Raw genomic sequence first — 14034 nt, 5'->3', positions numbered from 1 at the left:
CTCAAATAAATAAGTAAAATCTTTAAAGAAAAAAAATGAAGGGGCACCTGGGTGGCTCAGTCGTTAAGCGTCTACCTTCTGCTCAGGTCATGATCTCAGGGTCCTGGGATTGAGCCCCATATTGGGCTCCCTGCTTGGCGGGAAGCCTGCTTCTCCCTCTCCCACTCCCCCTGTTTGTGTTCCCTCTCTCGCTGTCTCTCTGTCAAAAAATAGGTAAAATCTTAAAAAGAAAAAAAAAAGTTTTATAATGTTTGATTTAAGGCCCTACATTTAGATTGATTTTTTAAATATTTGTTAGGGGGCACCTGGGTGGTTCAGTTGGTTAAGTGTCCAATTCTTGATCTCAGCTCAGGTCTTGATCTCAGGGTCGTGAGTTGAAGCCCTGCATTAGGCCCCATGCTGGGTGTGGAGCCTACTTAAAAAGTAAATAAATAAGGGTGCCAGGGTGGCTTAGTTGGTTAAGCCTCTGACTCTTGATTTTGGCTCAGTTCATGATCTCAGGGACCTGGGATAGAGCCTGCTGGTCTCCCTCTCCCTCTGCCCCTCCCCCTGCTCACGTGCAAGCGTGCTCTGTCTGTCTCTCTTAAATAAATAAATAAATATATACATACATACATACATACCTATTCACTAGAAAAAATGTCAACTCTACTGAAAAATTGGAAGAACAAGTGAACTCCTAGATGGAGCACTTGTTAATGTTTTGCCATGGTTCACTTCCTTTATCTTTAGCTTCCTGTTTATATATATATACATGCATATACACATATACATTGTAGTGTTAATTTCTGCTTTACATATATTTAATTTTTTTTAATTGTAGACAGATACACATAACATAAAATTTACCATTTTAAAGTTGCAGTTCATAGAGGGTATTATGCTAAGCAAAATAAGTCAATCAGAGAAAGACAATTATATGATCTCACTCATGTGGAATTTAAGAAACAAAACAGGATCATAGGGGAAAAGAGGAAAAAATAAGACGAAATCAAGGAGACAAACCATAGGAGACTCTTTTTTTTTTTTTTAAGATTTTATTTATTTATTTGACAGAGAAAGAGCACAAGTAGGCAGAGCGGCAGGCAGAGGGGGGGACAGAGGGGGAGGCAGAAGCAGGCTCTCTGCTGAGCGGGAGCCCGATGCAGGGCTCGATCCCAGGACCCCGGCATCATGACCTGAGCCGAAGGCAGCCACTTAACCAACTGAGCCACCCGGGCACCTCAAGAGACTCTTAATCATAGGAAACAAACAGGGTAGTTGGAGGGGAGGGGGATGGGGGGATGGGGTAACTGGGTGATGGACATTAAGGAGGGTACATGGTGTAATGAGCACTGGGTATTATATAAGACTGATAAATCACTGAACTCTACCTCTGAAATCAATAATACATTATATGTTAATTAATTGAATTTAAATTAAAATATAAATAAAAATAAAGTTGCAGTTCATTGCCATTAAGTACATTCATAACAGTCACCACCATCTGTCTCTGGACATCTTTGCATATTGGAAAACTGAAACTCTGTACCCATTAAATAACTCCCCCTTCTCCCCTCCCCCTAACCCCTAGCAACCACTGTTCTGCTCTGTATATTTATGAATTTGACTATTCCAAGTACCTCCTGTAAGTGGAATCATACAGTATTTGTCTTGTGTAACTGACTATTTAGCATAATGTTTTCAGGATTCATTCATCAAATCTTATTGTAGCAAGTTTCAGAATTTCCTTCCCCTTAAAGGCTGAATAATATCCCATTGTATACCACATTTTGTTTGTTTTCATTCATTGGTGGACACTTAGGTTGCTTCCACCTTTTGGCTATGTATGTGGGTGTACTGTAATATCTCTTTGAGATCCTGCTTTCAGTTTTTTTGGACTTATACCCAGAAGTGGAATTGCTGGATCATATGATAATTAATTTTTAATCTTTTGAGGAGCTGCCGTACTGTTTTACACAGCAGCTGCACCATTTTATATTCTGACCAACAGTGCAAAAGGATTCCAGTTCCTTCACATCCTTGTCAACCTTTATTATCTGTTCTTGTTTTTTTTTTTTTAATGGTAGCCATCTTTAAAAGGTGTGAGGTGGTATCTCATTGTGTTTTTCATTTACATTTCCCTATTTTTAAAAAAGATTTTATTTATTTTTAGAAAGAGAGGGAGAGTGCGAGCTGGGGGAGGGGCAGTGGGAGAAGGAGAGAGAAAATCTCAAGCAAACTCCTTGCTGAATGCAGAGCCCTACACAGGGCTTGATCACATGACCCTGGGATCATGACCTGAGCTGAAACCAAGAGTCAGAGGCTCAACTGACTGAGCCACCTGGCACCCCTGCATTTCCTTATTGGTTAGTAGTATTGAATATCTTTTCATGTGGTTATCGGTCATTTGTATATCTTCTCTGAAGAAAAGTCTATTCAAGTGCTTGTCCATTTTTTCATCAGCTTGGTTTTTGTTGTTTTTGTTGAATGGTAGGAGTTCTTTATTCTGGATGCAACAGATAAATTATTTGCAAATATTTTCTCCCATTCCATGGTGTGCCATTTTACTCTGTTGTGTCTTTTGATACACAGAAGGATTTCATTTTGATGTAGTCCAGTTTATCTATTTCTTTTTTTTTTTTTGCCTACACTTTGGATGTTATATCCGAGAAATCATTGCTAAATCCAATGTCATAAAGATTTTCCTCTGTGTTTTCATCTAAGAGTTTTATCATTTTAGCTCTCAATTTTATGTCTTTGATTCATTTTTAGTTAATTTTTATGATGAAAAGGTAAGAGGCCAGCTTTATTTTTCTGAGCACCATTTGTTGAAAAGACTGTCCTTTCCCCGTTGAGTGATCTTGGCAGTTTTTTTGAAAATCAGTTCACCAAAATGTGAGGGTTTATTTCTGGGTTCTCTATTCCATGGTTCTGGTCTATATGTCTATCCTTATGCCAATACCATATTGTTTTGATTACTGAGACTTTGTAGTAAGTCTTGAAATCAGGAAGTATGAGTCCTCCAACTTTATCTTTTTCAAGATTAGTTGGCTAATTGGGATCCCTTGAGATTCTACATGAATTTTAGATAGGTATTTCCATTCCTATAAAAAAATAAATAAACACCATTGGAATTTTAATAGAAATTGCATTGAATCTGTACATTGCTTTAGATAGTATTGTCATCTTAACAGTATTACGGCTTTTAGTCCTTTAACATAGGATGGCTTTCCACTTATTTATGTCTTTTTTTTCTAGCTTTATTAAGGTATAATTGACAAATATGATTGTAAGATATTTAAAGTGTGCAACATGGGGGGTGCCTGGGTGTCTCAGTCGCTGAGCGTCTGCCTTCGGCTCAGGTCATGATCCTGGAGTCCTGGGATCGAGCCCTGCATCGGGCTCCCTGCTCCGTGGGAAACCTGCTTCTCCCTCTCCCACTCCCCCTGCTTGTGTTCCCTCTCTTGCTGTGTTTCTGTCTGTCAAATAAATAAATAAAATCTTAAAAAAAATAAAGTGTGCAACATGGGTACATTTACATTGCAAAAGGCTTATTTATGTCTCTTAATTTCTTTCAGCAATGTTTTGTAGTTTTCAGTGTACAAATCTTTTGCCTCCTTTCTAGATATTTTATTCATTTTGATGGTGTTGTGAATAGAGTTTTAAAAATATTTTCTTTTGGATTGTTCATTGCAGTAGTATAGAAATACAATTTTGGGTGTTGGTTTTATATCCTGCAACTTTGCCGTATTCACTTATTAAGTCTAACTTTTTTTGTGTGGATTCTTTAAGGTTTTCTACATAGACGATCATGTCATTCTACAAGCAGATAATTTTACTTTTTCCTTTCTAATTTGGATGCCTTTTATAGTTTTTTTTCTTTCCTAATTGCTCTGGCCAGAACTTTCAGTAATATATTCAGTAGAAGTGGCAAAAGCAGGCATTCTGTTTTGTTCCTGATCTTACAGAGAAAGCTGACAATCTTTTACCATTGAGTTGGTGTTAGCTGTGGGTTTTTCATATGTGCCTTTTTCATGTTGAGGAAATTCCCTTATAATTCCCAGTTTATTTTTTTAAAATAATTTTAGCCATACTGTCACTTTATTTTCATTTTCTTTTTTTTTTACTATTTTATTTATTTGACAGAGAGAGACAAGGCGAGAGAGGGAACACAAGCAGGGGGAGTGGGAGAGAGAGAAGCAGGCTTCCCACGGAGCAGCTTCCCACGATGCGGGGCTCGATCCCAGGACCCTGGGATTATGACCTGAGCCGAAGGCAGACGCCTAACCACTGAGCCACCCAGGCGCCCCTCATTTTCTTTCATTTTTTTTTTTTTAAGATTTTATTTATTTATTTGACAGAGAGAGAGCACAAGCAGGGGGAGTGGCAGGCAGAGGGAGAAGCAGACTCCCCACTAAGCAAGGAGCCGGATTCAAGGAGCTGGATTTGGGACTCGATCCCAGGACCCTGGGATCATGACCTGAGCTGAAGGCAGAAGCTTAACTGACTGAGCCACCCAGGCATCACTCCCAGTTTATTTTTTATCATTAAAGAGTGTTTTGTCAGATATTTGTTGTGCATCAGTGAGACGATAATGTGGTTCCCCCTGCTTCGTTCTGTTAATGTGTATATTGCTTGATATTCTTATTTTAATCCACCCTTGGATTCCTGGGATAAATCCCACTTGGTCATGGTATATAATCATTTTAATAGGTTGCCAGGTTTTGTGTGCTATTATTTTTTTGAGGATTTTTGTGTCTGTATTCATAATGAATATTTTCTTTACTTGCAGTGTCTCTAGCTTTGCTATTGGGTAATACTGACCTCATAAATGAGTTAGGAAGTGTTCCCTTATCTTTGACTTTTTGGATGAGTATGAGAAGGATTGGTGTTAATTCTTTAAATGTTTAGTAGAATTTACAATGAAGACATCTTGTCCTGGGCTTTTCTTTGTTAGGAGATTTTTTTTTTTTAATATTTTATTTATTTATTTGACAGAGAGAGACATAGCGACAGAGGGAACACAAGCAGGGGGAGCAGGAGAGAGAGAAGCAGGCTTCCTGCTGAGCAAGGAGCCCGATGTGGGGCTCAATGTGGGGCTCGATCCCAGGGCCCTGGGATCATGACCTGAGCCGAAGGCAGACGCTTAACGACTGAGCCACCCAGGCGCCCCTGTTAGGAGATTTTTGATTACCAGTTCAATCCTCCTGTTTGTTATAGATTGTTGAGATTGTTCTATTTCTTCTTGAGCAAGTTTTAGAAGTTTGTGTATTTCCAGGAATTTGTCTATTTCATGTTTTTTTTTTTTAAAGATTTTATTTATTTATTTGACAGAGAGAGACAGAGAGAGAGAGGGAATACAAGTAGGGGGAGTGGGAGAGGGAGAAGCAGGCCTCCCACGGAGCGGGGAGCCTGATGCAGGGCTCGATCCCAAGACCCTGGGATCATGACCTGAGCCCAAGGCAGTAGCTTAACGACTAAGCCACCCAGGCGCCCCTATTTCATGTTTCATCTAGGTTATCCAATTTGTTGACCTACTGCTTTTCATAGTATTCTCTTAAAATTCTTTTTATTTCTGTGTATTCCATTGTAATGTCCCCACTTTAATTTTAGTAATTTGAATCTTCTTTTTTCTTAGTCAGTCTAGCTAACAGTTTGCTGATTTTGTTGATCTTTTCAAAGAACCAACTTTTAGTTTCACTGATTTTTTTTCTATGCTTTATTTTATAGTTTCTCTCCACTCTGAATTTCCTTATTTCTGCTGCTTTAGGATTTAGTTTGTCCTTTTTCCATACTTCCTTAAAGTGTACAATTAGCTTATGAATTTGAGACTTTTCTTCTTTTTAAAAGTAGGCATTTATAGTTATAAATTTCCCTCTAGCACTACTTTCAGTACATCCCGTAAGTTTTGGTGTATTGTGTTTTTGTTTTCATTCATCTCAAGATATTTTCTAATTTCCCTTTTGATTTCCACCTATACATTTAAATCAATATTATTGTAGTAAGCTGTTGGTAATCATGTTTTACAATGATTTTTCCAGCATTTTTAGAATTTATATACCCAGATAGGGTGCCTTGCATCATAGTTTTAAAAATTTCAATGTGTTATTTTTTTCTTAGAAGTTCCAAATTTTTTTCAAGCCTCCCTGTTTTGTTTTGTTTTGTTTTGGTTGTATCTTACTCCTTTATTTATGCTTTTGATTCCTGTTTTTATGTCTTTGTTTTAAACATTCTGTTCTAGGGGCGCCTGGGTGGCTCAGTCATTAAGCCTCTGCCTTGGCTCAGGTCATGATCCCAGGTCCTGGGATTGAGCCCCATATTGTGCTCCCTGCTCAGTGGGAAGCCTGCTTCTCCCTTTTCCACTCCCCCTACTTGTGTTCCCTCTCTCGCTGTCTCTCTCTCTGTCAAATAAATAAATAAAATCCCCCCCAAAAGTTCTGTTTTCATTTTATAATAGTTCTTAATCTTAATATCTAACCCTTTGTTTGAGATATCCCCTGATAGCACCCATGCTAAATTGTTTCATTGTATGTTTTATAATTTTATGTTGTATACTAATGCTTAGTGGGATTTTAATTATGGAAATTCCATGAGGCCTTGGTTGTCGGTTTAAGTTGGTACACATTTCATCTGTCTGCCTGAGTGACAGGAACATGTGTTTTAAGTGATCAAAGGAAACTCCCACATCCCTCAAGCTAGAACGGAAGCTTCATGAAATTAGGAGTCTTTGTTTTATTTACCATTGTCTTCCAAATTGTCTACTACAGTGCATGCCATTTACTAGGTAGCCTACCTGTATTTGTTGAACTGAATTTATCATCTTTGTTTGCTGGTGGGTGGATTAATTTTGACAGATCCATAGTTTTTTGTTTTTGTTTTTTTGACATATCCACAGTTTCATTGAGGAAGTAGTAAGGAACTGTTCTATCAATAATGGCTACTGTTTTCTTTTGAATTTTTGCCTATTTGTTGCTAGCGTGACTTTTACCCCATGCTGTGCAAAAAGATAATTCTAGTCCTGTTATGGTGAATGAGCATTTGTCTCCTTCCTGGGTCTATTTTTGTTTCAGAGCCTTCACATTAGTTGAGTTTGGCTCTCTGAGCCATCTTCAATTTGTTTTTCACTAATCTTCAAGTTTATCTTTTTATGGAGGGTGAGAAGGCATATTATACATAATTTTTTAAAATAAAAATAATCAGATTAAGCTCTGAAGGTTAAAACCCAGCTTGGGGTGCCTGGCTGGTTCAGTCAGTGGAGCGTGTGACTCTTGATCTCGGGGTCATGAGTTCAAAGTCCACATTGGGTGGAGTTTACTTAAAAAAAATAAAATCTTTAAAAAAATCATGTATTCATATGATATAGTTTAGTAGTGAGAATTTAGGTAATCATCAAACATAAGGAACGATAGGTGAAAAGTAGAAGAGATTAGCAAAGGGAAAGCATATGTGATTCTTTTTCAACCTAAAGACATTTTTCTGATTAATACACTGACTGTGGGCCTACTGAGGGAGAATATAACTTAATGGTTAATTTCTTTTTCATTTTAGTGTAATGCTCATTAAAGTATTTTAAAATGAAATTTAAATGCTCTTATCGGCAGGTATTGGGATTATCTTTGAAAAACATTAAAGAAGAAAATTAACTATTTAATATTATAATATTACCAATAAATTTAGTAGACTTCTTATTCATTTGATATGATACAAATTAGATGGAACATGAATGTAAACAGAAAATTACCACCTTGAGTACCTTAAAGTTATAAAGAGCTTGTTTTCAAAGATGTAAGTTCTTCCTTATATTGCTGTTTGTGATCATGTTGAACTACTATCTGTGGCTGATTAAAGAAGAGTATGAATTGACCCAACATTTGGTATTAAGGTGCTTTTAGTTCTGTTGTTAAAAATGGGGTCATGTGACATAATGGTGACTAAATTTTGCTTCTTTGTTTTACAGTTCCAATTCCTGGCAGATTTGATCGGCGAGTATCAGGTATGTATTCTCTTTCATAACATACTGCTAAAATGCTGTTTTAAGATGGGATTATTTTAAATAAAAATAAACTGATCTTTTAAATAAAAAGCATTACAGAACATTATAAAAATTACCTGTAATTCCTTCATTCTGTTTCGTTTTGAGTTCTGAGAATATATGTACATATTTGCCTCATTTATGTCATTAATATTTTCCCATGTTTATAATTATGGCTTCTAAAAACTACCTTTTTTTTTTTTTTTCCAACGCTTCCATACATCACCCGGTGCTCTTCACAATAAGTGCACTCCTTAATCCCCATCATCTGTTTAACCCGTCCCCACACACACCTCCCCTCTGGTAACCATCATTGTCTTCTCTGTAGTTAAGAGTCTGTTTCTTAGTTTGCCTCTCACTCTCTTCCCCCCCCTTTGCTCATTTGTTTTGTTTCTTAAATTCCACATATGAGTGAAATCATGTGGTATTTGTCTTTCTCTGACTGACTTATTTCACTTAGCATTATATTCTCTAGCTCTGTCCATGTCATTGCAAATGTCAAGATTTCATTCTTTTTATGGCTGGTAGTAGTCTATTACACACACACACACACACACACCACATTTTCTTTATCCACTCATGAGTCGATGGACACTTGGGCTGTTTCCATGATTTGGCTACTGTAGATAATACTGCTATAAATATCAGAGTGTATGTATTCCTTTGAATTAGCATTCTTGTATTCTTTGGGTAAATACCTATTAGTATTTATAGCTGGATTATAGGGTATTTCTATTTTTAACTTTTTGAGGAACTTTCATACTGTTTTCCAGAGTGGCTGTACCAGTTTGCATTCCCACCAACAATGCAAAAGGGTTCCCCTTTCTCCGAATCCTTGCCAACACCTGCTGTTTCTTGTGCTCTTGAGTTTAGTCATTCTGACAGGTGCAAGGTGGTATCTCGTTGTAGTTTTGATTTGCATTTCCCTGATGATAAGTGATGTTGAGCATCTTTTCATGTGTCTGTTGGCCATCTGGATGTCTTCTTTGGAAAAATATCTTTTTGTAAAACTATTCATATTATTATTATTATTTCTGGTATTCTAAATTATACTGTACTAACTACTTGCATACATTGTTGAGCCACTAAAACTATTTACTCAGTTATAGTGCTGGGTAGCATTCTCTGGTCAGAGACTGAGCATTGCCTGAATTTTTTTCTGTATATTGCTTTCCAGAGGCAGTCTACAGAATAGGCTACAGGGAGAAAGGCACCCTACAAAGGCTTCTCTTCCACCACCATCTCACTAACATAGATGGTGCCTATTACTTTAATTTAGATGTAAAATAGTGCTTCAGATTGTTTTATTTGGCACTCCTTTGATTATTAACAAAAATGAATATTTTCCAAATATGAGAAATCTATTTTTATTTTCTTAGCGGGAATAGTTTGGCAATATTTTTCTCTATTATGATCCAGATTATTTTTTTATAAGTTTGAGTAAATTTCTTTTTTTTTTAAGTTTGAGTAAATTTCTATCATGATTTTTAAACTTTTGAAAATTTTAAAAAAGATTTATTTATTTGAGAGAGAGAGAACATGAGCAGGTGGAGGGACAAAGGTAGAGGGAGAAGGTAGAGAGTCGCAGGCAGACTCTGTGCTGAGTATGGAGCCAGACACGGGGCTTAATCTCACGACCCTGAGATGAGGACCTGAGCTGAAACCAAGAGTTCAGCCGACTGAGCCACCCAGGTGCCCAACCTTTTGAAATTTTTGATGCAAAATTTTCCTAGTTGGTTGTGCTACTTATTTTAGTTTTGCTATTTTTTTTGTTGACTCAAAAATTTTAACATGTGACTGGTTCCCTGAACACCGCCTGGCACATCGCAAGCACTCACTGAATCCCTGGAACAAGGGATTGTGCTACTCTTTCAGTCTTCATTTTCAGTAGGTCTTAAGCGTCTCATGACACTTAGTGTTGTTCTTGAGGCTTCATAGGGGATCACACAGACTCTGGGGCAACAATCACATAGACACTTAAAAATGGATTTTTATATGAAAGATGAGAAAAGTGATTTGGGGTCAAGACCAGGAAAAAGTAGAGAGGTTGGGTGGAAACAGAGGGAAGAGGCAAAGGGAGGTGAGTTTGGAGTTCAAAAGAAAAGGGAAAAAATTCAAAAGCAGTTTTGAAAAATAAAATAATGCTTTTCCACAAATAGAAACATTAATAATAATTTTACTGGAACTAACTACTTTTGTTTAAATCACAGTGTTATACCTTAAGACTTAAAGACTGTAACATCTCCTGCCTCAGTTATGTTAATGTCTAAAAATATAAAAATGAGGGACGCCTGGGTGGCTCAGTCGGTTAAGCACATGACTCTTGATTTTGGCTCAGGTCATGATCTCAGGGTCGTGAGATCGAGCCTGAGTTGGGTTCAGTGCTCAGTGTGAAGTCTGCTTCAGATTCTCCCCACCCCCCCACACACAACCCCACTTGCTCAGGCGCACATGTGCACGCTCTTTCTCTCTCAAAATAAGTAAAATCTTTTTTAAAGAAAGACCTTTGAGTCTTTTTTAAAAAATAAAAATATAAAACAAGCCAAGTCACTAAAGTACTTTCCTTCAAAATCAAAGGAAAAGCAAGCCTGGAAATAGGCTAGCCAAGACTGTGTCGTTATCAGTAAAATCCTGTCAGTCTCAACCCTGCAGGCTTATTATTTTAAACTTTTTAAATGAAAATTTTCATACATATGCAGAAGTAGAGAAAGTTAGTATAATAATACTCATGTACCCTTCTGTCTCCAAAGTGAGGGTTTTTAAATGCATTTTTCTAAGAAGACATTTCTGAAGTAGAATTTGATGTATTCATTGGATGAGAGGTGAATGAAGAAAGTCATGATGAGTCACAAATTTCTGGTTTAGAAACCTGGGCTGCAAAATAAGTCAGAGAAAGACAAGTATCATATGACCTCACTGATATGTGGAATTTGAGAAACAAGACAGAGGATCATAGGGGAAGGGAGGGAAAAATGAAACAAGATGAAACCAGAGAGGGAGACAAACCATAAGAGACTCTTAATCTCAGGAAACAAACTGAGGGTTGCTGGAGTGGAGGGGGTGGGAGGGATGGGGTGGCTGTGTGATGCACATTGGGAGGGTAAGTACTATGGTGAGTGCTGTGAATTGTGTAAGACTGATGAATCACAGACCTGTACCCCTGAAACAGATAATACATTATACATTAATAAAAAAGAAAGAAAAACAGGAAGAAACCTGGGCTGCTAATGACAACGTTAATGAAGAGCTCAGAGAACCAAGAAGCTTGCAGTTTAACAGTGTCTGCCCTCACTGCAGCTTCCTCATTCCTTCCTCATTCCTCAGAGAGAGAGAGAGAGAGAGAGAGAGAGAGAACATGCAGGGGGAGCAGCAGAGGGAGAGGGAGAAGCAGGCTCCCCGCTGAGCAGGGAGGAAGGTGTGTGTTTTAATCTTTAGGACAGATCTGAGATAAATGTAGCTGACCTCCTCTTGTGGAATCAGGAATGACTTGGAGAAAGTTAGTGAGTCATTATCTACATCCTCTTGTCACTTCCCTGGCTCAGCTACCCAAAGCCTCTACCAGCCAGGGACTAGGCGGACCTTCCTGCAGAACATCACCTGATGCTGTTTTAGGGAGTAGAATGGTATTTGTCCTCTTAACTCCCTTCTCCCTAATTTTTCTCTGTGTAAGGATACTGGATCCCTGTTGGACAGGCAGAGTATTGATGGCATTACAGTACAGGAGGTGTGGCCCACACTAGAGTACTGTAGGCTAGGCAGGAAGGGACTCATGTCTACGTGACATACCATTTCTCAGGTATTCCATGAGTTCAGAGAGTCAATGGAAAGGGAAGCTGGCATGCAGCTAGACCAAGGCTTCAGTGAGTAAATGTGTCTAAGAAACCAGGAGTTAAATTGAGAGCAGTATGTATGTTTGTCCCCTAGTTGTTAGCCATCACACAAATGCATTGAATGTGGGGTCAGAAACCATTTACATTCCTTGCCTGCTGACTTCCTGGTTTATCCTTCTCGTTTCCCTTTGGAAAAACAAATAGGTAAAAAAAAAAAACAAAAAAACTTTTGTGTATATATTCATATTTTTATATTTATTTTCCCCTCTTCTTAGCTCTCCTTCTTTCTCATAGAAGTCCTTTCTTATGGAAGGGATAGCATACTACATATATTCTTCACCTTGCTCTTTTTCCCTAGAACTCACTTTTAGCCCGTGGAGATCTTCCTCATTCTTTCTTATAGCATATTATTCAAATAGTTAGTTATGTCATATTTTTTGGGTAGTTCTATCATTTCTGATATTTTGCTATTATAAACAAATATTCAGTGAATATTTTCTGAATCTTTGAATTGCAACAGAGACAAGTCCCGCAGGCAGCCAGCACAACAAACACAGGCTACCTACCAAGAAAATCAAGTTGATTTTAGATTTATATAATATTGTACCCAGAACAAAGACTGACATATAGTATTCATTTTGTTTAACATTCGTTATTTTTAAGTCTTACATGTACAGAATGATGTTGAGCAATTTTAATTGATTCTTTTCATAATTATTCCATATCCATGTCCATGTGTTTATATTGCATATGTTGTACTCTCTGATTTTCCACCCCTGTTTAAAAAATATTCAGCAGAGGGGCGCCTGGGTGGCTCAGTCATTAAGCATCTGCCTTCAGCTCAGGTCATGATCCCGGGGTCCTGGGATCGAGCCCTGCATCTCAGCAAGAAGCCTGCTTCTCCCTCTCCCACTCCCCCTGCTTGTGTTCCCTCTCTTGCTGTGTCTCTCTCTGTCAAATAAATTAAAAAATATATATATTCAGCAGAGACAGCACCTCCTTGCTTGTCCTTGCCACTACCGTGGGATTTACTCTATATTTTACCAACTCTCTCCTTTTTGGGACTACCAATCCCTAGAAAGCTGGCATGTTAGCACCTAATAGCATTCCTGGCATGAATAGGTACTTAATCTATTTATTAATTGATGAAAGAGCTTTAAAAATCATTATAGCTTTAGAAAACAGTGAATAACAGGCAACTGTGTTCACTTCCTATTTTTCAGTAAAAGTACACATCTGTTTTATTCACTTTTCTCTTTATGTTTTTCTCTCCAAATTTAGTCTGTGCTGAGACCTATAACCCTGATGAGGAAGAGGAAGATACTGATCCAAGGGTAAGAACGGCTGCGAAGGCCTTAGGTAGAATTGCTTTATTCCCCACTCACTCCCCTCCTCTACATCATGCTGGTAATTAAAATAAATACAAATTAAAATCTCAACAAGGTGCTGTTTTCTTTTATCTACCAGATAAATATTAAGAAGAATGAAAGCAGGACTGGTTGAGGTTATGGTAAGATGGGGTGCCTAGCTGTAGCTGTCAAAGCCTTAAACATAGTCAAGCCAACTGACTCAGCAGTTACCTGACGGAGAATTCATCCCTAACAAGCAGCTGGATCCTGCCTGAGGATGTATAAACAGAGATCATTGCAGTGTTGTCATAGTAAAAAATGCGAACAATGCCCCCAAAATAGGGGATTACCAGGGGCTAAGTTATGGTACATTCAAATCAAGAGAATCTGCAGCCATTTTCTAAAATAAAAAATAATTTAAAAAAATATTTATCTGGGGCGTCTGGCTGACTTAGTTGGAAGAGCAAGTAACACTTAACCTTGGGGTCGTGAGTTCGAGCCCCCTGTTGGGTGTAGAGATTACTTTAAAAAGTAAATAAACTTTAAAATACACACACACAGACACACACACACATATCTTTATCCATCCGTCTAGTATTTATTAGTACAAAGAACTATTTCTGGAAGGATATATCCCAGATGTTAACAGTGGTTGTGGCAGGACTACGGTTCACTTTTGGTCTTTTCTTAAAAACTCAGATTTTTTAAACTTTTGTACAGTTACCAAATTATTTTTATAAAAGCATATCTGAACCACCATTTTTAAAAGATTGATGCTGTAAAAGAAGCTTTAATGATCTTTCAAGTATGCCTTAAAATGAGCAGCCCATGAAAGATTTCT

General features: G+C 37.7%; 1 protein-coding gene across 1 annotated transcript in view; it reads left to right on the top strand.

Moving 5' to 3' along the window:
• Positions 1–14034, top strand: part of PRKAR2A (protein kinase cAMP-dependent type II regulatory subunit alpha) — a 111578-nt gene that overhangs the window by 60286 nt on the left and 37258 nt on the right. The window contains exons 2-3 of the mRNA XM_032411240.1: positions 7940–7975; positions 13126–13178. Of these exons, the coding sequence (XP_032267131.1) occupies positions 7940–7975; positions 13126–13178 (89 nt within the window). The remainder of the gene's footprint in view (positions 1–7939; positions 7976–13125; positions 13179–14034) is intronic.

This window comes from Phoca vitulina, unplaced genomic scaffold, assembly GCF_004348235.1.
Source record: "Phoca vitulina isolate PV1807 unplaced genomic scaffold, GSC_HSeal_1.0 scaffold13, whole genome shotgun sequence".
In the NCBI taxonomy this organism is placed as follows: Eukaryota; Metazoa; Chordata; class Mammalia; order Carnivora; family Phocidae; genus Phoca; species Phoca vitulina.
The sequence above is the reverse complement of the archived record's forward strand: the minus strand, read 5'-3'. Positions and strand labels throughout refer to the sequence as shown.